Genomic DNA, 27,653 nt, shown 5'->3' on the forward strand with positions numbered 1-27,653 from the left:
CTTTAACAGGGGATTCCCCTTTGAGTGCATTTGGATGAACCAGAACTACAGCACTGTATAACCCAGGACACGAGAGTGCTTTCAGTCCACCACAGATAGGACCCTCCAGTACCTTGCATTTCTCACCTGTGTCTTAAGGGAACATAAGGCAAACATACCTTACTGGAAAACCTTTCTGCATCCCGCTACCAATTCTGGAAACGCACATAAGGAACCATTGCTCTTCCAAGCCCATGTCCACCCATATGAAAACCCCTTTGAGCACCCAGGAGCCACCTTGTTCCTGGCTGGATCATCATTGTTAGGCTAACTAGATATTTCTTTCCATTCAGCTGGGCCAAAATGAAATTCTAGGGTTTACTGGACTTTTTTGTTTTGGGCTGTTCTGCAGGAGACTCAAATGATTAAGCAGAAAAACATAGTAGTGGTGTAGTAACACAAACACCTAGTTAGCTATAAGCTGCAGCCAACAACCCTTAAGAAAAAGAAATGATGAAGGAGACAGCTACCGGGAACATAGAAAGGACCAACATATATCCATGGGTGTATTAACTTGTAGGGTATTGGAGACTAACTCTGCCAGCCAGTCTCTGCTGATATTGAGAATATAGCTCAACAGCTAAATAAACCAAGTCAATCCTTCTGTGGATTCACATAGTCAGTAGCAGGCTCTAAGAAAATCCTTCGCAGCAAGTTATGTTTGGGTGTGGGAGGTAACCACGGTGTTACAGGAGCTCTACTTAACCAGGGTAATCCTCATCCCTCTCATAAAGGGAGGAGGCAGGGAAAGAAGATTTTTAAGAGACAAATCTGCCTCACATTGATGCGGACAAGCCATAGTGTACCACCTATCTGGCACTAGGTAACTCTGGAAGCAAAAAAATGCCTGGTATCCTGAAGAAGCATAATCATTCTTCCAGACCTCGCTGGTTAGAAAAGTTGACTCCTGTCAGTTAGATTTTTATTCCCTGCTTTGTTTCATTCATTTCTACCATGATCTGCTGCACTGGGTGGTGGTTCTCCATCAAACACACCTCCCCTAACCTGACCACACAAGCTACAAAGATCCCATTTTAGATACAACTACACATTTTTGTAGGTCTTTTCCAGACCATAACGGCAACAAACATCAAAGACACTAAACTCCACAACTCTCCTGAAAGCTTATTATCCTCATTTTACTTATAAAGAAAGCCAATGATAAGTAATTTTTCAAAAGTCATTCAACGAGCCTAACCTAAAACATAAAATCTAAACGCCATTTTTATTGGGATTAGTCTCTGTACAAATGTTGGTAAAATAAGATCGTTTTAATGCTGAGTGCTCCTCAGCAAGTAACAGTAAGTCCTACCCTTTATGAGATGGATAATATCAAATAACATGATTTTATGCATATGGTTTCCGAAACAGAATCAGTTAATATTTAAAGCATACAAATGTGGAAAATATGACAGAAATAGGGGAAGGATGCAAAGACAAATTGTTCATAAGTGGCCAAAGAAGGTTTGCATGTGAAAAAGATGAACTGACATGGTTTCAGATCGTTCCCATCCCTCCTTCAATATTCATTTTGCTTGGGGGTTGGTTTGTTGGGGTCTTTTTGGTAAATAAAGCTAGTAAAAGTCAAGGAGAGAAGCTGGTTGAAAATTACTTTTTTTTTTTTTTCTTTTAGGATTATTTCTTACCAGAGAAGAAAGAACAGCCCTTATGATGAGTTTTAGTTCAACAACTTCCCCAGCAATTCTGCTCCTGCTCTTTGACAGCTGTCAACAGAGCACACCTAACAGTTCTTCATGTCAAAATGGAAACAAACAAATCCTTATGCAACAGAGGATCATCACGCATACGTACTGTCAGATCCTCACAATATCACTTGTTCAACTGGAGCTACAGAAATGTACAGAAACGTACATCAGTTCAGATCTGATCTCTGACTGCACAGCACAGAGCCCACCTACTACCTGACAGCCATGCTTAGATCTAGCTTCTCTACGCTTGCCAAATACCTGAGAGAGTATCGCCTGAGCAGCAGCAGGGAGGCTACTGAGGTTGAACTCAATTAAAGGGGCTGATTTGCTGTTATTTTTAAAACTATATCAAGTATTACTATGAAATCTCTGCATTACTCACATACCTTTGTTTATAATTAAACAAAATATTCAGTTAAATTATGCATTAAAACTTCCTCATTTTACTATAGAAATAATATAGACAAAATTAAGACATTTTCTTACTTCTAAGTTTATTTGAAAAATTTTAAAAGCATTTTCATTCACCTTTATGTAAGATAGCAATACTGTGAAAATTACATCATAGGAACTTATAAACAGATTGCTTTCACAGTTCCATAATAAGGTAGGGCATAATATGCTTTCCAATTGTTCATTTCTCTTCATTTTAAGACAAGTTTCACTTCAGCACCTGAAGTCATGTTCCAAGAATATTAAGGTAAATGTACGGTTCATTTACAACCTTGCCTGCCACTTTGACTTCCTAGGTTTTACTGTAGTTTTGAAAAGTAAAAGGCCAATGTTAACTGTCTTGAAATGGCCAAACAAAAATTCATTCTCTTTGCAGTCAAAATAACAAATCCAACAGAAAAATGAAGCAATCAATTCATCATACTTATATTTGTCAACTTGTATATGTCTATCTTTGTATGATAATGCAGCCAAATAAGTTATTTTTAGACCTATAGCTATGATAATACAAATAATAAATAACTTCAGCAGTTTAATTGAATACAGAACAAAGTAAGACTGCTACATTCACAGTCTACCTTTTCATAACAGAAATTATCTTGAATAATTATCAGAGAAATATCTGTATACACTATGCAACCGGAGCAGGTACAGTATGAAACAGCATTTTATTTCCATTTCATGTAAATTCCTCAGAAACATTTTCTCAATTGCCCTGCTAAATTAATAACTGCAGGGTTTCCATTCCACAGAGATTGCATTTATATTCAAAAGAGGCTACTAGTTCTTATATATTCCACTTTTTGATAGAAAGATATTTCCATATCCTGTTTTGGAGTAATATTATATGCTCTAAAACATTTTAGTGAGCAGGTAGTGGGACAAATGGCAGGCTTTCAAACATAGATTTGTCCATACGAAAGATATGAAGTAATCTACTTGTCTGCATGCATCCGAATAAAGTCCATCCGATAGCTTCTTCTACAATAAACATTTTCACTCAAAATATAACTCTCACTTATACATTATCAACAAATATTTAATTCCAATAGCAAATCTCAAAGAGAATAAAAAACATCCATGTAAAATTGTTTTAAATAAAGCAAAATAGTTTGTTTTTTCTTTTCTTTTTCTTATATTCAGTTCTGGCCATGCATGTTTACTAGCAGATGACAAGATCAAATCATTTGCTCATACTCATCTAAATCTCTTAGCTGCTCTCTATTTTACGCACCAGTTCCCTTGGATGGAATGTTTCTTCTTGTCGAAAAATCAGAAGGCCAACGGTCCCTCCCATCTTGGTGCTTCGCAGCAAGGACACAACTTCTTCTTGAGTTTTGCCTGTTAAGTCAACTCCATTTACCTGTGACAAAGGAAGTATTAGAAATTGATAAGACTCCAAAACTGGAAAAACAGCACAAATTTATACTGAAAAATCACATTAAGCACATGGGACAGTATTAAAAAAAAACTCACTGAAGCAATCTGCTTATTGGCTCAATAGAGCTTCTACTTGGTAGAACTAATTAAACATGCAATCTTTACCTATAAATAACAAGCAAGACAGCTAAATTTCCCTCCTTTTTAGCAGCAACTGTATACTCCAATATAATCTAAAGACAACTAAACCCATCTACCAGTATTTTTTACATTTTTCTGCATTAAAATCCTTTGCTAAAATCAATGCATGATCCAAAACTGGTCCTGTTTCCACATGCCTTGGTGTTATACATATCTTCCAAATATATCTTGCACAACAAATTGTGTCAGAAGTGGAAAGTACTTTTTTCCCCCAAATAACATTGGGGTAGCTACTCTTTACTTTGACTTTGTTCAGTAGTCCAAGTCCTTGGCCTCCAGATACCACTTAACAGGACAGACAGGTATGGAAAACATACAGGTAAAATTCCCACTGTATGAACTAACTTGAGTAAGGGGGAAGCCACAGAAAGATAGTGTATTCTCAGGCTTGACCTTCAGAAACATTCCTGAAATGCAAGGCAAATCAACTAACGACATTGAACAAAGGAGCATGCTGCTCAGAAGAAGTCAGCAAACCTCTTTTTCCTTCCCCTCATAAAAGATCACAGCTCACACTGTTGAGATACCATAGCTGTAATATTAAATTCTTCTCAGTCCCCTTCTACCCAAGTCATCTGGGTTACCTTGAATTACAGTAATTACAGAGGCCTATCCCTCCAGCAACAATTCAAGCTGACTTTGCTAGTTTTGCAGTAAAGTGAAGTTAGGGCACTGAGAAGAAGTTACAGTCTCAGCTATACCTCCAGTGTCATTTGGCTTAAGGACAGTAATGAAGAGCTGTGGGTGATAACGTCTCATATCACTCCAGCTAGATTTGCAGCAAGATCTCTGCTGTGCATCTATCTAAGGAAAATTTAACTCCCTTGAGGACATCCTTCAGGAGGGATGTGGCCTTGATTCGCTGCAGCACTATTCTCCTCTTATATTGTCGCTTCCAGTTAATTCACTAAACTTTTCCAGCCTATTGTCTTCCGTGCTTGGCAACACCTTCAATAATTTCTGGTCTGTCACTCCACGCTGATTTAATGCCACTTATTAGGTAACAATGGCTCTCCTTCAACTTATTCCTAAACAGCAATGCAAGACTATGCCACTATATTGACATAACGACATGCAAACTCATGTTTTTATAGTATGTCTGGGTCCAGCTCTTAAAATTGAAAATATGTAGCCCTTGATCTGTTACCTGGAAAAAAAAAAAAAAAGAAAAAAAAAAGAAAAAGAAAAAAAAAGCCAAAAAACCCCAAAGCTACAAAAAAAGGCAAAAAAGAAGAGGGAAACATTTTCCTATAAGATAAACCACTAAAAGCCTTTGGAAGTTAACTACTGCTTGAGTTCATTCAAAAACACAAACAACATGTAACACTTCATCACCTCAATTAATCGGTCTCCAGCTTTTAGTCTCCCATCTTGAATAGCTGCACCTCTCGGAAGGATGTTTTTCACATAAATTGGAGCAGAGCCACCAATTGGGACATCTCTTGAAGTAATGCTAAATCCCAAGCCTTCTGTACCTGCATAAAGAATGTAGAATATTAGTTGTTAAAATGCACATTTTATATTACATATTATTTCTATCCAACAGAATGTAGGTATACTTCAGTGATACAATCCATGAAAATACATATGCAAGATATAAGAATTACTGCATAGCAAAAGAAGAAACAAAAGGCATATATAGGAACGCTATAGCTAAAGCACAGAGTCTGGCACAGGTGGCTCAGCAGCCCCTTCTTGCAACTTGCTGTTCTGATAATTTCCAAGTCATTGCCATATTTCCAACTTTCTATTTCAGATGAGATGAGTGACAAGGAATCAGAACAAAGTATATCTGATATCCTATGACTGTCTTCCCTCTTGTCAATTTGGATCTTGTCAATGATCCTTTCTTTCTCTTTTGCAACCCTATCAACAATGCCAGTCGGCAAACACTACTAGCCATGGGGCTTTGTCAGCTCACTTACGGACACCAACATGTGACAGACAGAACCAGAGCTCAGTGGTCTCATTTCTTCTGCTCTGAGGGACCTCGAGCTGTTTTCTGTCAACAGCCTCTCTGCCCCAGGGTTTCACCCCGGCTCTCACTGAGTTCCACCCCACCTTCTGCCACGCAGGCAGGGAGCAGAGCCAGGCTGCCACTTCTGAGGTCCTGCTGTGCTCCCAGGTGACTGACTACGGTTGGCTGACTGAGGCAAAACAGAGACATTTATGACGTGGAGAAATCCAGGGAAGGTCCAGGCAATATGACAAATGAGACTTGCTCTTACTTGAGAAATTATGCCCACAACTGGTTACTGAAGTGTACCTTAGGACCACACCTGGGGTTCACAAGCTGAAAGGACAAAAGAAGCCTTTCCTACTATGCAGAAAGTTCATTTGTGATCCTCTCTTTGATGCAATCTGTCCAGTGTTATCAACAACCTTTGAAACACCACATCAAAACCCACCCTCTCCCCACTACACTGCACATGACTCAGTATTGTACTGAAGATAGTCCAGCATGAAAACAGACAGCCATTCAGCAGAGAGCATCCCTGACAGACCATCAGCATCTACCACTTCCATTTGAAACATCTCAGAGGTTGTCAAGATATGCCTGCAGTTCAAATGCACTAGCTAGGCATATGCATGCCCAACCTACATTTAATCTGCCCTACTAAGGCAACATGCAGTTACAACTCTGCAATATCAGATATGGTCTCTGAAAGTTGCACAACATACTTTTTTGTATAAGATCAAAGGGAAAGACAGAAGCCAAACTTTTTGTGCAACAGTCCTCAGCCTGGGAAGCTGAACACAACCTACGTGAAAGACACAACTACAGAAACATTTGAGGTTTGTATTGCATTTGTGTGGCAAGGTTTTGGTAGTGGGGGAGCTACAGGGGCGACTTCTGTGAGAAGCTGCTAGAAGCTTTCTCCATGTCTGATGGAGCCAATGCCAGCCAGCTCCAAGATGGGGCCACCGCTGGCCAAGGCCAAGCCCATCAATGATGGTGGGAGCATCTCTGGAATAAAGTATTTAAGGAGGGGGAAAACCTGCTACACAACAGCACCTGCAGATGAGTGAGATTATGTGAGAGCAGCAGCCCTGCAGCCCCCCAGGTCGGTGCAGGAGGAGGCGGGGGGGCTCCAGGCACCAGAGCAGAGGTTCCCCGGCAGCCCCTGGTGAAGCCCACGGTGAGGCAGCTGTGCCCTCAGCCCAGGGAGCCCATGGTGGGGCAGATCCCCACCTGCAGCCCCTGGAGGACCCCACGCCGGAGCAGGGGGATGCCCGGAGCAGGCTGTGATACCGTGGGAAGCCTGTGCTGGAGCAGGTTTGCTGGCAGGACCTGTGGCCCTGTGGAGAGAGAAGCCCACGCTGGGGCACGGCTGCTGGCGGGGCTTGTGACCCTGCAGGGACCCAGGCTGGAGCAGTGTGTGAAGAACCGCAGCCTGTGGGAAGGACCCATGCTGGAGAAGTTCATGGGAAGGACCCCACGCTGGAGCAGGGGCAGAGTGTGAGGAGGAAGGAGCAGCAGAAACAACGTGTGATGAACTGACCACAACGCCCATTTTTCCCGTCCCCCGAGTTGCTCAAAAGGAGGAGGCAGAAAATTTCAGAGTAGAGATGAACCCAGAAAGAAGGGAGGGGTGGGGGGGAAGGTGTTGTAAGTTTTGGGTTTATTTCTCGTTATCCTACTCTGATTCAATTGGTAATAAATTAAACTAATTACCCCAAGTTGAGTCTGTGTTGCCCGTGACAGTAATTGCTGAGCAATCTCCCCTGTCCTTACCTCGACCCATTATATTTCATTATATTTTCTCTCCTCTGTCCAGCTGAGGAAGTGAGTGATAGAGCAGATTGGTGGGCACCTGGTGTCCAGCCAAGGTCAACCCACCACAAGGTTAAAGCCTGAATTGATTTCTTGCTGTTCCCTGTGTTCATTTGCTAAGTCTGCTTTTTTATTGAGCAGGTTAATATTCACATGTGAAAGAGGAGTCCAATACAGTCACCAGTAGTCTACGTACAGATTTCTGATATCTGCACAATTACATCTGATTAAAGTTTAGTACAATATATTTTATTATCAAGATGGTAATGATGTTAAGAAGTAGACTGACACAGGTGACAGGGCTGGGGGTGACATAACCTCTAAAAATCTTCATCTTGAACATATCTAAGTCCTCTAGTACACACAGCAAGTGTACGCAGCTCAAACAGTTCAGGAAATTTGTATCAGTTCCTCTAGGCTAACTATCATGAGACAGCATCCCTTCCTTCAGCAGCATTCAAAATAGCTGAAAAACGGACATTTGAATTTGAAAGTCTTCATCCACTTTCAGGCTGATATAAAATTTATCAGTGCTATTACACAGAGATGAAAAAAAATAGTAGTTCTTATAACACCCATTTTTTACTTTGGAGACCTCATAATTTGAACAGTGCTTCAAACATTCATAAAGCTCTTTAACTCTTTGCAACATCATGTGAAGATGATCTGTATAAGTTTTTTTTAAGTCACATCTCAGCTTGTTATGGAATTTATCTTTTTCTTATTTTAAGGATCCATTTTGAATACTGCTCTTTGAGTACAGATTTTATCTGCTAAAATTTCTAAACTAGAAATCAGAACATGACTGCAGTCCCAGGACAACATTTCATTATTAATAAGCTTAATTCCCATAGCCTTATTATGGCATCATTACAGATGTCTGGTTCACACACTCCACTTAAAATCCCCATGGAAAAAACAGAAGTTGAAATGCATGCAGGATATAAATTTGGACTGTGGCATTTTCTGCTGTCAAATCTCCAGAAAGCCTTTACCAAAGCCAGCAGAATGCCACAAATCCATGCTCAGCCCAGATTTTAGCAGAAAAAAAATTTCTAATTACTTGGGGAAAGAAGGGGACTCAACTGAGCTATGTTTTGCTATGCTGCCCTGTACAGCTTTGCATCAGGCAGCTTTTGGGTGTCATCTTCCTTTTACCTTTTCTCTACTTCAGTTTACTATCCACGCACTAAAGATAAATGCCCTTAGCTGTATAATACAGCTTCATAAACTCCTATGCTTACTATATAGTAAATTAGAAGTTAACAGGACAGGGAAATAAATGGATATATTTGACTGATGCCAAAAAAAAAAAAGACTTCTGTGACTGGATTGCTTTTAGTTGGGTTTTTGGTTTGTTTTTATGCACATAACTGATGTAGTTACCTCTATTCCATGCATTTCAGTTTTCCTGTTGATAGAAATGTATAAAAGATCTTAACATCTTCCTCCTGCCAAAATATTTTCAGTTCTTAGGTTATACAGTAATGCATTATAGTAATGAGGGAACTGTGCAAATACACTGTAGGCTTGTCTAGTATCTCTGATTTATACTAATAATATGGGAGAAATTGGACAACATACAGGCAGAATCAGAACATGAGTAGAAAACAGAAGGAATTTTCATCTTTTTGAAAACATGGGAGTCATCCTACTCAAAGCTAGGAGCTTTACTTTGCAAGGTCTAGATTATATTTGAGCTATGTTTAACTCAACCTCTTACAGTTTTTAAAGAGAGCAAGTATAGAAAATGTCTTCCTCCCTCTGTAGCTGTCATTTCTGCCAACAACCAAATTACACTGAGTGATAATAACATTTAAAAATTACCAATTTGTGGAATTCAAATTCTTAGGCTTCTTTGATAAATCAGCAGCTTTCTCAACAAGCTAGAGCTGTCCTTCTTCAATGTGTTGCTGAACACACCTTCTAAGGTCACATTACCCTCAAGAGCTCAGCAAGCTCTGAGCTGAAGATAAAGTAGTTTTAGGTCAATAAAAAGGGCAGTTACAATAGTAAAGGAACTACACTGTACAAACGGAAGAGGAACAGATTTGATGCTTCAGGTTTTTAGAAGAAAAAGTTTCTTAGAGCATTAAGGGGGGTGGGCACTTTCATGTAATTTAATTTTGTATATATGTGTGTATATATATAGATATAGATATATTCAAAATGAACATCATCTTATTTGGAATCAACCTGATCATAAACTAACAAGATATTAAAAAAAATTATTAAATCTCACTAAAGGTGGTTAGGTTTTCTGCTATCTCCCAGAGAAGAAGCATTTAGTTTCTTACTAATGCTAGGATTATTGATTGTAGAAAGAGTGTGTCTAGCATAACATTTCTGTCTTTCTGAGGCTCTTCTGCACGAAAAAATTGTGTGCTCCTCATCCAACACCAATTGCAGGTCTACATTTTCAGCAGGAAAAGGTGTTGCTGGATAGAAATACTGCCAGAACATGAGACAAAAAGAAAGCATCACCTCTGCACTGCTTCCAGTACTTTCATGTCCCTCTCAAAAGGATATTCGTTCAGAGACCCACTAAGGAACATCTGAAACCTACACTATCAACTTCTTAAGATACTTCTCTTAAGAGTTAGCTTCCCTTTCAGGACTGCAAGCAGAGGTAGAAGTCAGTCATGGTCTCCTTTCTCCTCTGTTTTAAGAAAATGCAGATGAGTTCTCAGGTACTTCAGTACAGATCTCCCTACATTTAAAAAATAAAATTAAAATCTCACTTCTGAAACAATAGGAAATATTTGATAACCAGACAACTGGGCACTATATTTGTTACTAATTATGCAAGACAAGCAAAGCACATTTCAAAATAACCTCAATATGGAAAACCCATGTGAGTGCACAGTCCTCAGATGAAATAAAGGATTGTTAAGGAAAAGTGCTGATTCTTCATGGAAGAAAAAGAACACAGCTCGCTCTTTCCTATAACAATAAGGGAAGCTGGTTACACTTTTAAATAATTTGTGACACAAACCCACAAAAATTACAAAATAAAGCATCCCCACTTAATGAAACTATTTTATTATAAAATGATCCAGAATAAGGAGAGAGATAACATTACAATAAAACTAAGCAAAAGGGCCAAGCACTCTCTGACAATAATCAGAGCAGACACTCTCCTTCCAAGCATTTTAAGCTCCTGCATTTTGACAGTAGAGTCTTTCCTGAGATCCACGGATGGATGGATGACTGCTGAAACAATTATCCTACTATTTTATACTAGAAAGCACTTTTTATTAAGGACTGGACCTTATGCAAGAGCTGAACAGCAAGTATGTTCTCCTTATTGTCAAGAGCTTCACTAAATTAACCTATTTTAGATACTTCCTGAAAAGTTATTTTACTGCTCCTACTTTGAGCCTTATATTTTCCGAATTTGTGTATCTGTAGTCAAAGTAACTGTACATGCAAATGGCTGCTTAGAAAACTGACTGCTGAGCTGTCCATAAAATTTCTGCAGCCACATGTGCAATCAAATTAATTGTATGCCCATTTTTATGTAGTTGAGTGATTTGGAACAACTCTTTTTTTTTTCTCCAAGAAAAGCTCAGAACTCTCAAGAAGATCTTTGATCAACCTAATAGAAACATTCTTCCCTTTTTGCTACAGCCTGCTAATAAGTAGTGATCAGAAGTTTTTTTTTTAAATGGAAAGATGAAACTTGATGCAGTTAATATTTCTTCAGTGGCTAACAATGCCCAAAATTATTTGCGTCACTTTTGAATCTCATTTCTCAAGGTCACTTAAGTAATTAGGAATCTACATGCTTCATTTCAAAAGTGACAACCACCCCTACTGCATCTGAAAAGGAATACTAAAATCGGTCTAAGAGAACATACAACTTCAAAAGAAATTTTAAATAAAAATTTAAAATGTCATTTCAAAGTCTGGCTCAAGATAATGTGTGGGAAAACAGGAGAGTATGATGAAAAATGTATGTAAATCTGTACACTTCAGATACATGATGCAGGATATCTTACAGAGAAGTTCAGGGCCCTGCCTTGGATGCTTGGCTATTTAAACCCAAGTAAAACAAGTAATCATTCATATATATATACACATATACATACATACATATATATACACACACACACATATACACACACACACACACACATACATATATATGCTTTACTCCACACCAAACTTGATGCAATTTTAAATTAGCGTACTCCCAAACTATCCGTGGCACCTTATTTGTGGCTGTAATGACTCTCTTATGACTTCTTGCAGAAAGCAAGTTGTGTGTGGCAGGGCTGGGTGTCACCACGCCATAACCCTGAACGCCCAGGCACCTGGTGGGACCTGCAGTTTTTAAGCTCGGCTCTGTATGTAAGACTGAGCATGATTAACCACAGAAGGGCCAGCAAGCCAAACAGGAATCCAACAAGAAACTCTGAAGAGCAATGAGTCTCATAATCCTCCTCACATCTACAATTTAACCATTTCTGTCCGTTGCACTGCACAAAGGTGTCTCCTTCCTCTCAGGAGTCACCATCTCCTCGAGCACGGCTGCTACAACATTCCTGTGATGGACTCGGTGATTCCTATAGCATTCCTCCAGTCAGGTATCCTGCACTTGTGTCACTGCTTTCTTTCTCTTGAAGCTATAGTATTTTGCAAGATTTATTACTATTTCTCTGGGCCAAAAAGGGAGAGATGATCGCAACTCCCATGGACAGTAGTTAAGTTGCCCTCTCCAAGCGAGGAGATGTGGACTGAAACCCTGATACACTGAACGCTTCAGACAAAAACCAGGAAAATATTTGGTGGAAGCAGGACTGACAAAAAACAAGAGCTCAGTTTTGAAATTTTACGTCAACTACTATATATTTAATTTAGCTAGACAAATATGTAGTTACAGATGGAAATGATCTGAAGCAATAGGCATTATACTTAAGAGCAATCAAATAAAATGAGACTAATTTAAAGACTGAGTACTTCAGGCTTGTATTAGTACAGCAGTGTCAAACCCAGTATATATGAAATCTGAGCAATAAAATGCCCAGTTGAAAAGCAGTCTTTTGAATGCCTTAGTGAGTAACAGGCTAAATGTTGAGAGCTACTCAGTGCTCAAAGACTAAGCCTTAGAATGATCTGTTGTGTAATTGGTTGTTTATTATTTATAAGTGCTGGACTAAATTTCTCTCAACTGCATTGGCTCAAACTCTTGCAACCAAAGAAAAAAAACACTCTGGAACTGTCCCAGTGTATATGAGGTCAAAATTTCTCCTGACACTGGGTGTTATATCCATGTTCTTATTTTCTCTATCTATTAGCTGTGAAGAACTGTATTTATTTATTTATACTTCCTTTGTATCAGCTTACACCAAAATATATGTAAACATATGCTCAATGTCACATCTTGCACTATCTTAATTTGTGTGAGCTATTAAGCTAGACTGTTACACAGCCTTAATGGCATTAGAATATCAGCAATAACCCCTACATCTATATGCCAAAAGTTCAGGCCCTGACCTTTAAGGAAAGATAAACAGATATCCATTTTCATCTAAAAAAAGCCAACAAACATTCTGCATTGACTGAAACATATGACTGACCTTCTCTTCTGACTTTATTAAACAGCTAAATCTTATGAAAGTTCAGGTTATTTTAAAATGCCAAAACAGCAATAAATATTAAGAAATCATAATTACAGAAGCACATACTGTAGGGTTATCTTACCATGTCATTTTATATAGTAAAGCTCACACAATATATAGCAACATGGCTGTAATAAAGGAGGTCTGTCAGTATTGAAAAAGCATCAGTTCTCATATACTACATCAGTAACCAGAATGCACAGGTTAAATCAAAAGTGAATTTCAAGATGAAGCTTTACACGCTTGCGTGTCTTAATGCACCCCACAAGGAGTTTTTAATCTAATGATGGTAATTGGTGAAATAACTGCTGCCTGTTAGCTACAAAGAGAACACATTTGTTAAATATCTATAACGCCTGTATTATTACAACATCCTTCATTAGAAATAATCAAAGACAATCAACATCCCTATTGCACTCATATTTATAGCAAACTACTTGGGGGCATCCTTAAGTGTTTTGCTTCATTTGTTGCTCCTCATGTATGTTCTCAGAGTGATCAAATGGAAGCCAAAATGGGCCAGCATCCCTCTTTCTACAGTGAATATTAACAAGTGAAAGACAGCAATGACAAAAAAGTATCGTTCCTTAAACACAATTTAAAAAAAAATTAAAAAGATTACCATGCAGAAAATGCAGTACATTGCTGTACTGTCTGTCCATAATCTGAGCTAGATGTCATTTCCTCGTAAGTACTATTCTTACAGAAGCAAATTGTTACAAGCAAAGATCCCCTCTAAACCTCTGAAATATACTCTAAATATGGATTTCAAAGCTTTTACTAGTGTAACAGCCATCAAAATTCTCTGGTGTGAAATAGATGTTAAAGTATCTTTCAGAACACTTTCAGTTAACAGGTAGCACCCATCTCCTTCAATCCAGAAACACTTAATATACTGGTGCCAGCAAAGCTAAATGACATTATAGAAGTGGGGCGAGTATTTATGAAAATGTATCCAGTGCAAGATGACCAAAATGTAACCTCAAAAACATCCGTAACACATCAAAATTATATTCTCATATCTTATGAGCAGCTAGAATTCCACATTTGTTTCATCAAAAAACATTGTGTTCCCACATTCTATATTCATTTCCTGGTGCTTTAAAATTATATGAAATGCATATTTCCACTCCTGATTAAGAATTCTTCTACATAAATTCCCAGTGATATTTCTACAGGTTTCTACGGACACACACAAAAAAAGGTAAAAATCACTGTAGTGACTGAGACCATATTTGTAGACACAGTGATACCTTACTGCGCCAACAAGATTTTTCCAAGCAGGCAGATCTGAGCTGATGGCCTAAAGAATTTCTTGAAGGACCATCAACAACAGAAGCAAACTGTCAATTCAACCTTATGTCATCCAAGTTTGTAGAGCTTAAAATTCAGCAACCAGAAAGAAGCAATCTGGTGGTTCATGTGAAGTTCATAGAAAGGAAAGCACACCGATAAGGTGACAAATAGCCTGGTACCTGTGAAACTGTAAAATCTCAAGCATTCAATGCATTGTCTTCAATACTTTTTGATAAAAAATTTTAATTAAAATTACTAATGCTAAGCACATCCAATATGAAAGAAGTTTTAGTTCACAAAGAATACTGTCACATAGGCAAACTTCTTGCTGTGTAGTGTAAAACCTATTCTTCCTGCTGGAGATCAATTTATATCTAACCTTAAACATGCTCATTTTAATAACATAAAGCTTCCAGCTCATATAATCCTTTAAAAAATTATTTCCCAAAAAGCTAAGAAATACTTGCATCTAAATGTCATTTTATTGTACCTCAGATTATCTTAAGTGTCTAGATGGTAACTTGTGGATAACTGGCTAGCTGAAAAGGGTCACATAGACATAGTCCAGCTGGCTGGACAAAAATGCACATCGCTCTCAGCTTATCTGAAGAAAAAGCAAAAATACACTGTCTTTGGCTGTTCTTGTTACATAATAGGAAGATTTCGGAGGGAAAAGAATGTTGCAGGTGGGAACAGATAACTACAGAAGAGAAACTAGGGGCGGGCTTGATATTTAGGCAACTAACCAATAATGAGCTTAACTTTTGTAATATGTATGAGCTAATTATAACAAGGCATAAAAGGTGACTGTAAGGTACAATAAACGAAGTCTGCTGATCACTCATATTGAGTGACTGTGTCTTCCCTCCGTCGCGACAGTAACTACACAAAAATACCACGTTTTCTCACTTAGGCCATTTAACACATCATACAAATTCCAGGGATGTAGCAATGTGTCTACATATGTACATATAACACAGATGTTGAGATAAGGACCAACCACTTGCTCCTCTGCCCTTAGTCTCTCACGCCCATTCAAATGACATCAGCATAAGGGCCACGGTAGGAAATTTCACATTACATCTCAATCATTTAAACACACACTTTCACAACTCAGTGGAATGAAAGCTTTAGCTGGAAATTAGAAAGTCCAATTTACCAACTGGATCCAGCACACACTTAAAATCTAACGGAAAAAACACAGTTACTCGGTTTGAAAAGTCATTATAACTAAGTACAGAATATGGGTCATTTTGCCTTATTTATTCATATTATATAGTTCACGAGTCCCTCGGTCTTGGCCAACAGAATTTGTAGCATGTACTGCACTTCTCCATTAGCGGAGAGACAGAAAATGTTAAAAGCGCTCTTCAAAACAGCCTTTTGTGAACATGCTGCACACACTCAAGTGTATGGCTGGGCTTCTGGGCATGCTATCAGGGAAAAGTCAGCCCCTTGGCTTCAAAAATCCATCACATCCCCCGCTACTGCAAGCTACCCTGCCCAATACAACGGCACTGAACACACATACATACACTACACACATATATGTTATGCTATATGAGGAGTGTATTAGTGCCTTACCTTTCCTCAGCTGTATACTGAGCCTCTTCCCTATCTTTTTGGTGTTATACCCACTGTTTGCAGTGGAGGTGAGAACTTTTTGAGGTGACGGTACCAGGCCCGAGGGTGGTTTCCCTGATGAATTCACACTATGAGGTAGCTGCGAGTAGGAGTCTGTCTGATCGGACTGGTTACCCGCTCGAGACATTCTTTGTAATGTGTGAAGTCCAGAATTGTTAATACTTTTGCCGTCACCATACTGGGAATCGGGGCTGAACCGGCTGGAGTAGTACGTGTTCTTCTCGCTTTGGGACAACTGTTCATACTGCTCTTTATTAGCCGCAGGGACCACATGGAACCAAATGAATGGCGTACGCATGGCTTGGCGAAACATATGCTGTGCTCTAGGTTTCAAAATTAACAGAAAATTAGCAAATTAGGACTGGCAGACTACAAGGCATTATAAGCATAATTACTAATGTTAATTAAGCAACACAAGCTGACAGACACATTGCACTCAAGCATAAACCATAAAACTTGAATCTGTTCACTAGTCTACTTGGTCTGCTTTTTGCTACGGTTTATTTCCTTAGGGGAAAACAAAATGGTTAAATATGTTTAACAACTAATGTACCAAATACTGGATTCGGAAATGCAAAATAATTAACCACAGTCTTAAAATGCAGACAGTCCTATGGCAGGACTGCAGTGTCCTTTTGTTTTGAACCTTGATAATTGCAATAATTGTGATAACAGTAATCACAGTGACAACAAAATTATTAGAATGAAAATTACACTTTATACAAAGACTATGTATTTCCGTAATTTGCTGAAAGTATGTGCAGTTCTTGCAAAAAGTCTAGTTTATGCTTTTCTGAAGTTTTTAGGCTTTCAGAATACAACATTAAGAAATCAGGGAAAAAAAATGTTTAAGCCTGCACTGACAGACGTTGCTCTAGGGTCATGATCCAAAGTACACAAAGTCAAAAAGTCTCTTCTCAGGCTTAACAAATTGTGATTCAGAATCACAGGACAAGCAGAGAAAAAGCTGCTTTCAACCATACGGTACAGGGTCATGTTCCAATCCAGGTTAGAGCCAAATAAATTAAAAAAAACACATTTCAACTGTATATTAAGTATAGGATGATCAGAATAAATGATATTTCTTGGACCCTCAAACTGTTAGGGTATTCAGAACAGTATTATCATCTTTGAAATCACTAATTTTCTGCATACCTCTTTTCTGCTTTCTCTTTCAATATCTGTGAACTACAAGCTGATGTCATTTTTAAAAGTCTTTCTGATTTAACATTCTGTGATTCTACCAAGTCCAGCATCCACTGCACAAATACTTACAATCTCTCAAACGTCTCCAGGAAGTTTCTGTATATAGTACCTTTAGTTCTCACACATATAAAACCACAACTATTTTTAAAATTTTAGAAATGAAGTCTCTATGCTATCCACTTATATTGAACATGATGCATTGCAAGTATAAAAACAGAAGACATGCAGGAATTTTAGGACAAATAGTTTAGCAGTGCAAGAAGAAAAACTCCATAATGTGCAAAAACAATCAAATAAGAAGTGCATACATTCTAATGACAATATATTATCCCGAATTTTTCATAGTTTGGCTAATTAAAAAACATTCGCGTCCCTTGGTGTATTGTTTCCTTATTAGAAAGGCAAAGTTAGACTTTTTTTTTTTTTTTGCTTTCCTCAAATTACAGCAAGGTGCAGTACTAAAGATTAAATACTGCAATTTAATACATTGTAAGTACACTTACTGTTCAAATCTCCTGTTCCGAAGGTCTCCATCGTTAATCCTGACAATACAATCATTCTCACGAAAAAGGTTTTCTTGTTCAGCTTTTCCACCCTTCTCCAATCGCTTCACCAGCAGCCCCAGGGTTCTGCAACATTAAGATTACAAATGAATACTGTTTAAACAATTTTCAGCTTAGAAAATCCTACTGATTTAATATTTTATCATAACCACTATAGAAACTAAATTTTAAACCATCTTTACCTTGAAGTAGGATACCATAGTTTGAAATAATTTTTACCTGAATTATTTTCATTTATCCATGAAACAAAAAGCCTAGGTGAATCAAGCATGTCATTTAAAAATAAGAATGAACAGACAGTGTGATGATAGCACATCCATTCTTGCAAAAGGCCTAGATTTCTGAGCAGTAAAAGCTCCAAGAAGCACCACACATCTGACAGTTGGCATCTTTTCTGCTAGTTGACCGAAGTTGAACTGGTTCAACTTAAAATTTAAACTTCTGAATTAGCAGAGAATATCGCAGCCATCACTACTGCCTCTATGCAAGCAAAACGCGGGGTCATCTCACAAAACAAGCAGCCTGTAATGAAGGGAATGGGTAGAGGACTCCAGAAATTCACGTGAACCGAATGCTTTTATTTTTAAACCATAACTTTTTTACTAAACGGCAAAGAGGAAATTAAAAACTTATATGCCATTTTTAATTCAGCATATTATCTTAACTTAATTGGCTACCATTTGATAGCCTCTGTGCAATGAGTTGGTCACTTCTATCTAGTGCTTACCCGCAGTGTCACCTTAAGGACATTCTTAGAAAGAAAAGGTAAACAAATGTTCAACCTGAAATTATGAAATGGATCCTGAAGAGTGGATTTCTGAGGTAGGATAGTGTGAAAAGTCAATGATGTTTCTATACCTGAACTCTAGGTCTGAAGAAGGATTCAATCTTCAGGATTATTCTTGCATCGACACTGCACTTGATTTTTTTTTAAAGAAGATCAGCTTTACATTGAAATCCCACAGGATGTATCAGTGGGTCAAATTCACATCATCCAAGTCAACACCATTACTTTTTCAGAAGTCATTTCAAGGCATGGCGTGAAAAATACTTGGTTGCGTGGCAGGAATTGCAAGACCACATATGTCTTTTAGCGCAAAACTTTCAGTGATCGTAGCACTTCAGTTCACACATACCTCAAAGTAAATGAGCAGTCAATGTTGCTTAAAAGGACTCCTCATGCGCTCGAAAGTTATATACGCACTCGAGCACTTCATCAAACGGGTCAGAAAAGCAAAATCAGCTTTTAACTTATTTCTTCCACTTTAAATTCTTCATTTACCAATTTATCATCAACATATGCAAATAAGACATATATTTTACAGAACAGTCATACGTTTTCTCCTACAAGGCAGATGAAGGAGTAAGAGAAACGATCCTAGTAGTATTTCCATTTTGGAACCACCTAGAGACATTAAGATATGATATTGAAAGGATCTGTACATGTAGACAGACTGTGAGGAGAAAAACAACATAAAGCATTATGACAACACAAATCATCAAATGATGTTTGAGTCAGACATTAACATTTAAGTGATACTATTCTGTTTCCACCTGATATGGAGTAATTTACAAACACCTCTACTGCACCTTTGACCTCTCCGGGGGTGGGGTGAGGGGTGGGGGTGTCCCATCAGAGGCAAACCTCCACTCTTATTTGGTTCCCGATGGACTGCTTGGGCACAGTCACTGATGCTAATTGTGATTGGGCTTGACTTTAGCTCAGCTGCTGCAATTAGCAATCTGTCTCTTTGCAATAGCATTGGTGAGCACAAGAACCAGAAAGATTCCATAAAGCTAAAGTATCATTTCTCTAGAATGCATGCATTTCAAAAAACAACAACACCCCCTCCCCCCCCAAAAAAAAACCCCAAAAAAACCCAACAACACCAAAAAAACCAAACTCACAAAACCAAAAAAAACCCACAAAACAAAACTAGTGTCTCCTATCCCTCCCCATCCCAAGCTGATATCCTTTGGGTTTGGAAGTTCCAACTTTTAGAAGTTCCAACTTTTGTAAGTTCCTTGCAACACCCCAGCATCTCCCATGAAAAAAGGAGAAGTTAAAAAAAAGCAAAACCAATTTTCCCAAATTTCCCAAAGCAAAAACAATTCTTCCTTTTTTTTTTTTTTTTTTTTTCCTTGATCACCAAAGTAGTGAAACACCTTGTATTATCTAGGTATTTTACATGGTTTGCTGTTTGCCTTTCCCACCATCCTCATACTTTGCATGACATAAAATTCTAAAACTCCCCAACAGTCACGCACTAATTTAATGACCACATCATGCTCCATTCATTGTACTAAAACTTGCTGATCATTATGAAGGTATATTGTCACAGAAAGTAAAACAAAAGACGTTTTCAAAATAGCAATTCAACCCCTTTTTCCTTCTATTCACTAAAACACACTTTGAAGACAGTCTCAGATTTTTAAAAATGATAATTATATAAAAATATGCATACATCCTTAGTTGCAGAAAGCACTAAGTAATGAATGTTAATAAAAAGGAAAAAGACTTGTATGCTTTCACTGCATGATTTTTATCAGAATTATAGTTTTGATACATACAAAACTGATGGTTAGAAAACAACTTTGTGACTTTCACTTCTGATTTGTTGAACTTCTCTGGGGAGACAATGTGTGATCTGCACAGTGAAGTTACTGAAGAGGACATGTCTCAGTGAGGAAGAGATAAGCAAGCAAAAATAAAATTGGGAATGCTACATTTAAGAGAAAACCACCAAAATATCTGAGGAGAAGAGGAAAGAATTGTGTCTACTCTTTTTTTTTTTTTTTCTTTCCCTTCATCCCCAACAGCACTTTGATGCAGGTGTGCTTTGTAATGCCCAAAGACAATTCAGAATTTGAATGTGCATGCAATACTTGGCTGTGAGCATACACAGGAACTGCAACAGGTGTTTTGTTTACATGGTTAAATATAAAAAATATCAAAATAGCAATATACTAAATATCAAAACATATTCTACATAAAGTACAACACTCCAAATTAATACTATGATAACACTCTATACAAAATAATGATTTCATCCCAATATCACCATGTATTTATGATTACAAATTAGTCTATCAATGCTTTTTGTATAGTATTTTACTTGAAATGATGCTACCATTTTGCATTCTGAAGTTATATTAAATTATTAATATAAGATGCATCTTTATACATGGTTTGTCATTTCCTAAATTTACTTCACCTAAACTCTCAAATCTAGTAAAAATATTAGCAATCCTAATCAATGGTAAAATAATGTAACACATAAATAAACTACCAGTCAAAATTGCTAATAATCTCATTAAACAAAGGCTACAAGTTCTACTAATGCGAGATTGCTCATCTCAGACACAACATATGGTGCTCATGAGGATTTTACTTTGTAACAAGTGTTAGAGCTAGGTTAACCAAGGAATATAAAGCTGAAGTCACTGAGAACAGATTCAAGGCTGGATGAACAGCCTGAGCCAAATCTGAAATCAGGATCCTCACCGTGCCCTTTAATTTACTTAAGTTTTTAATATAAAGACATGGGGCAAAGGATCCCTTTAGACACAGTTCCAGAAACAATTTCCTGAATGTGGTTCTGCAAAGCAGAATAAACTCTCCTAGAACTTGCAGAAAATGCATGTCCCTGAAAATCAGTACCAAAAGCCTATCAATTTCTTACAGTATTTCTTCAACATATTACGGTTAGATATAAGAATATGACTCTAAAAAAGGCATTATGGGAATTCATGTTTGTTGTTGCAGTAACTGGAGATAAACTGAGTAGACCTGATATTGCAAATATGCAATAACCTAAAAACTAATTGTTTTTTTTTTCCCCTGCTGTATGCCACCACCATTAATCCTGATAAGTGGAGATACAGCTCTACTACAGTTTCACTATTACGTTTCCTACATTAGGAAAACATAATTTTGAAAGCCCATAAACTATTCTAGTATAAAATACAGAAGTCAGTATATATATTTATTTAAAAACAACCATGTAGCATACAAATATATGAGTGCATTTGAATTTGCTTAATCACGTCCAGTTAAACTAAGCCAATGCATTTTCTAAGATAAATTTTTCCATTATAAAAATTTTAAACTATAACCTTTTTAAGAACAAGATCAAATATTGTGTGAACCTCTGCAAGACACTCTGCAAGTCTAAAACACTGTCGAAAAAATAATTATAAATGGAAATTTGGTAGCTGCACTATTTTAGACTAACGTTAGCTGTCATGGGGACAGAAGGGAAACAGTACTAGGGCACAGAGCTCAATCTTTGTATTTGTTTTAAATATCTAATTGGGAATGTAAACAGATTAGATTAGCATTTGCACCACTGTATTTCCACAAGGTTCATTACTCTAATTATACAATTAAAATAAACTCAGCTACATGTGTTAACATTTCAGTTCTCAGTATAAATTGCAACCAATGACAAAACTAGAAATAAGCAGTGAATGTTTTATTGACATCTAAATTGCCTGAGTTAGTCTGGGTAGTTCTTTGAAATTGTGAACTCCCCACATGCCATCCAGCTGTATGGAAATGTTTATAATTTGTCTTAATAAAAACTGACAGTGTAAATACTATAAGAGTAATAAAAATATTACATTGAGCATCTAGAATATGATTTGGCCATCACCGCCTGTTGTACCTACACACTGAAGTTATTTACCTATTACCTGTAAGCTAACTGTAATATAATCAAATCAGTCAGAAGAGAAAATAACCAGTTTAGATGTTTTATGTAAAGACACTAACATAAAAAAACAAAAACTAGATTAAGGGGCAAAAAAAAGGACTGCTTGAAAAATCTGATGTGTAGTGGTTTCATGCCATGAAAGACCTTTGAGAAGCACTACGGGAACATAAACATGGTATAAATTTCCTGAGATTTGGAGGTTAGAGTAGGCAAATCAGCTTGTTTGTTCAAGTTAAATTACTGTGGCTGATCAGTGCTAAATTGGACATAAACTTCTTTGCACTACATTGACATCACAGTGCTACTGTGAAGGCATTAAAATAACTTTCTCAGTTTTCATACCTGAAGTCCAGAACCCATTTCAAGTCTTTCATAACTACTCCTCGGCTTTTTACCTCGAATAATACTTCAAATTAAGTTCATATAACTTTTTAAAGGCTGAGATCAGACAAAGAAAGCCTTGAATCCAGCTAAAAGAGTGAGGGAACGATACATTCACACCACAGGGAATCTTTTTCTAATGCAGTTGTTTTTGAAAACCAAGGCTACCTTTGAGATTTGAAAGGCTGGAAATGCAGGAGAGGAATAAATGGAGATGCAGATAACACATAACTCCTAGATGATCAAATAGAATACGATCATTAGAGAGGCACCTTGAAGGCAGTATTAAGGACTCTCAGTGTAGACAACGGCCACTAGCTATTACTTTAGTTTTCTTTGTATCTTGAGTAACAGACTAAGACTAAAACTTTTACAGTGAAATATGAAGTGATTTATAAACTCTAGAAAATTAAGGACACTTCCACTAAAAGCAATAAAAATTAAAAAAAATAAAAAACTACAGAACACAAAAACATACAAACAATTTTCTAGTTTAGGGATTGTGTATACATCAATGCCTACCTTCATCTGAGGTTTTGCATTGTTTTAATAAAATCTGTTAAAACTGTCATTTAAACTGACAAAAAGCCATATAATTCAGTCTCTTATTTTTCCCATTCTTCTGAGACTTCCTTATTATTGTAAAGACATTATATTTTAAAGACATTTAGGATATATAGCATAGAAACATAGACCAAATATTTTTAGCTGCCAGGTTTTAGCTGTACAGTTTATCATGGATTTTGTGGCATGCTTCATAGGAAGAACAGCTGGCAGAGCCCTACATAATGCTCTGCATCAAAGTAACATGTCTGATACTTCTTAATGGATGTTCTTTATGGGGTTATCAGATGAATAGACAAATCCTTTTCTGTTCTGTTTTACTAAGTAGACATCACAGTGGTCTTGGGACTGTGGGACTGTAACTTCCATATCATTATTCACAGAGATTTCTAATGTAATCTCATATATTCCTTGTTTCAGTTCAATCTCCTTCCAAAGACAGACATAGCAGGATTTTGGAAGAGCAGCTACGGTATAGAGCTTGAGAAGATTTCAAAGACTCTTAAAAGTAGAAGAGGCCATATAATGGTAAATTACGCTAGAAATACTCTTAAGCTTGCAGAGGAGAACTTGATGCAACCCCATTTATGCATCAACATCACATCCCTATCAGACAGGACTACTCAAATGCTGTTCTTAAGGGACTGAATGCTTGCTCTCCTCTATGGGCACCTAATAAGGAAGGATTAGTGCTAAAGGCAATTTTGCACAGATTTAGAATTTTCTTTCCTTTTGTGCTTTCCTCTCATTCATTTCCTCTTTGCTCTACTTGTATCTAAAAACTTTTCTGTTCACTTCCTATTCTGTCATTCTCTCTGCTTTCATTTTCATTCTTCCTATTCTTCTTAGCACTGCATCTATGCTATAGCAAAAATGTGCAAGCAGGTTTTGCAAACAAAACTTTTATTTTGAAACACAACCATAAGGTGATGAATATGTATGCCCCTCCTCCCTTTTGAAAAGGTGAACACACTCTTATCCAAAGCATATAATCAAAAAGGCCAATAAAGGACTGATGAACTTCTAGAGGTAAAAACAGAATAAGGAATCACATCCACAGACGAAAGTTTGACCATGTCTGTACAGTTCGATAGTACTTTTCCCAGAGAATTAATAAAAGATTTTTTTCTTCATTAAAAAAGTCTTGTTTACTATGAACAGAAATAATTAGTAGCATCTATAATGACAAAGAATAGATATTTACAGATTTTGTTCAAGATCAAAACCCAATACTGAAGACAGATCATACTCAAACCCAAACCCTCACAAGACCATGAAAAAGTCAAATATTTCCTCAATATAAATAGACATAGTTATGGCATACAATTTTTAGAGGTTGGGGGTGTTTGCTTTGGGGAAGGGGGAATTTTTTGGCAGGAGAAGGCCCCTGTTTATTGCATAGGGAAAAAAGGGAGAATCGCATTAGTACATTTTACATTTTTTTCACTTTTCCGATTTATTGATTTAGTAACATTGCCTATTGAGTAACATTTTCAAAAGCAAAAGAAAGGGACTAGAAGAAAATAATTGAAAACACAGCATAAGTGGAATTGGACACCAAGCAAATATAAACCAAGAGTGGGCCAAGGGACTAAACTATATGATACACTAGATCTTTTCTTTTTGGACATCCCTCTAAGTCTTTACCAAGTCCTGTGTTTGGTTTTGTATATTTAATTTTCTATTGAGCAGATCACCTGCTCAAATAAGTTAGTTCACTCTAGCGTGCAGCATTATGCTTTGCAGCGAGAGGAGGATCAAAGAGCAGCCATGTGCTAGAGCAAGAAACAAATAGGCAGAAGAGAATCCCTGCCAAGCACCTGCTCTCTCTCTGAATTGAGCAAAAAGAGAACCAGCGTATCTTATTTGCTCAAAAGAGCTGGGGGACCAGAAGAAAAAGTAAAAAAAAGAAAGAGGGGGGGGTGTCTAGAAAGAAACCAAAAACCACCATCAAGCACTCCAGAACTGCAGGTGGGTGCATTCCTTTCCCTGACCACACTGCAAGCAGCTGGAGAAAATGTCACTGTTCCCAGTGAAAGCATGTAGAGGTGTGGGCACAGCTGACAGTACAGCAGCAGCACAACACAAGTGCTTATCATCAATACCAAGCAATGCACTCTACTTTTCTTCCACTACAACACAGAAAGCATGGGAGAAATGTTTCGGAAATACCTGAGGTCTAGTCCTCCACACTTTGAAGACATGGACCCAAATATGTCCCCTCTCCAGCCAATTATTTTGGGGGAGGGAGATGAAACTCACTCAGTGATTGCACGTACCATTCACTTTTCAATGAGGGAAGTTCCAGTATTATGAAGAAAAAATAGATACATTTTAATATAAAAATCACTTCCCTTGTAATAGAATTCTGTTTTCAAGTAGCTCCTGATTCTAAACATCTATATTTAAAATTGGCTTTCTGATAATAAAACTTCACCATATAATCCCAAAATCAGGACAAAAAGAGTTAAAAATCTTTCATAGCTCTTGATGTAGATAGCATCCTTTTAAAAAAGTGAGATATTTTATTTCTGTGTTTATGGTTTTTTTCATTTTATGTGCTCTCATTATGTATAAACAGTTTAAGCTTGCCCTCAGACTTGACAACCACATTAACATCCTGGAAGTGAATTTTATCTGAGTTTAAATTCTCATCCAAAATCTGAAAATATACATTTCTAACATCATTTTTATTTAAAAAGTACTTAGTAGCCAGCCAACATTCTTAAACCAGTCTTTTTCTTAGCCTTCACACTGTCTAAATCCCAGATAACTGTGTGAACATTTCAAGCATTTCCAGCATCATGGAACTTACTTCTGACCTTATGTTTGAAGTACCACTCACTCCTGCCCTTCCCATCCCCACACTGAATTTACTGAATTTCAGATTATGAATAGAATCATTTACCACTTTACAGAAGTTTGTTCTTCAAACTTGTGGTCCTCAGAAAAAGTAGCCTTAAAATTAAAAAAATTACATTTTCTCATTATACATATCAGTATGGCTATGAAAGCACTGGGTTTAAAGTAACAACTGCAAATAAAGTTCTTATTCCTCTGTGTTTACAATCCTGTTAAGGTATTTAGTATAGAAGGAAAAACACATTTATCATTTCTGAAAAGAGGATATTAATATTTCAGATATGTATACATGTATAGCAAGTTAGTTTTGCTCCTAATTACTAAACTGAAAATGCTGCTGGGTCAACAGGTGTGGAAACATAACACCCCTTCATGTGTAATCAAAGATTACTTTTAAAATATGTGTTTGTTCCCCTTTTCCTTAAAGAAGGAAAATACAGGGTATACTTAGAATATGCATGACCAGAATAAAATTTGCATATATTCCTGAAGAACTAACATTTTTCAACATACTTAAAGGCTTCAAATCCCCCACTAATTACTGCAAAAGTTAAAACTATTTTTCTGAGACGATGTTAATGACCCTAAATGCTAAAACTCTACTACAGCAAAGTAAGCATTAGAGATGATGCATTCTGTTTACTAATATAGTCCCCCACATTATATTTTTTAATGTAAAGGACTTTCCTTACACTTTTTTTTTGTAAGCAATCCAACTTCAGGAGTTCCAGCCTGCCATGTAATAGAAAAGGTTCACCTTCACCAAAATCAGAATGTTTCAACTGGTTTTGCTACTTCATTTTAAACCCAACAGATGGGACAACACAAAACATTGAAATTGTGATGATTGTTTCCTCTTCCACTATCATGCACAGGCATAGGACACCTCTAGTTTAGACTCCTGCTGTTATTTGGGAACTTGTGGCTCTAAACAGTGAGCAAGCAAATGTTGCATAAATATTAAAGCAGCCAATTATAGTTTTTAAGAGTGCGAAAGGAAACATCTTTATACTCCCAATTTCCCATGAGATTACAACAGAAACTCTATTAAAACCCCACAGTTCTAACTCCTTTCAAGCAGAGCCTTTCCATTAGTTTCCACTCCAACTACAGAGTCAGTAAACTTGCATTTCTTCCTTTCTTAATCAGTGAGACTGCCTTTTGAAAAACATACAATATTCTACAGAAGGCAAAAGCACGTAGTACAAACATTAACACAACTAAGATAAAACACAGCAAGT

General features: G+C 37.2%; 1 protein-coding gene across 15 annotated transcripts in view; it reads right to left on the reverse strand.

The window, feature by feature from the left end:
- PARD3 (par-3 family cell polarity regulator) overlaps positions 1–27,653 on the reverse strand; it is a 459,181-nt gene that overhangs the window by 193,389 nt on the left and 238,139 nt on the right. For all 15 annotated transcript variants that reach the window (XM_056335022.1, XM_056335029.1, XM_056335028.1 and 12 more), the window contains 4 exons: positions 17,831–17,956; positions 16,062–16,444; positions 5,118–5,257; positions 3,436–3,564 (listed from right to left, as the gene is read on the reverse strand). In XM_056335022.1, coding sequence (XP_056190997.1) covers positions 3,436–3,564; positions 5,118–5,257; positions 16,062–16,444; positions 17,831–17,956 — 778 coding nt within the window. The remainder of the gene's footprint in view (positions 1–3,435; positions 3,565–5,117; positions 5,258–16,061; positions 16,445–17,830; positions 17,957–27,653) is intronic.

This window comes from Falco biarmicus, chromosome 4 (assembly GCF_023638135.1).
Source record: "Falco biarmicus isolate bFalBia1 chromosome 4, bFalBia1.pri, whole genome shotgun sequence".
NCBI classification, from domain to species: Eukaryota; Metazoa; Chordata; class Aves; order Falconiformes; family Falconidae; genus Falco; species Falco biarmicus.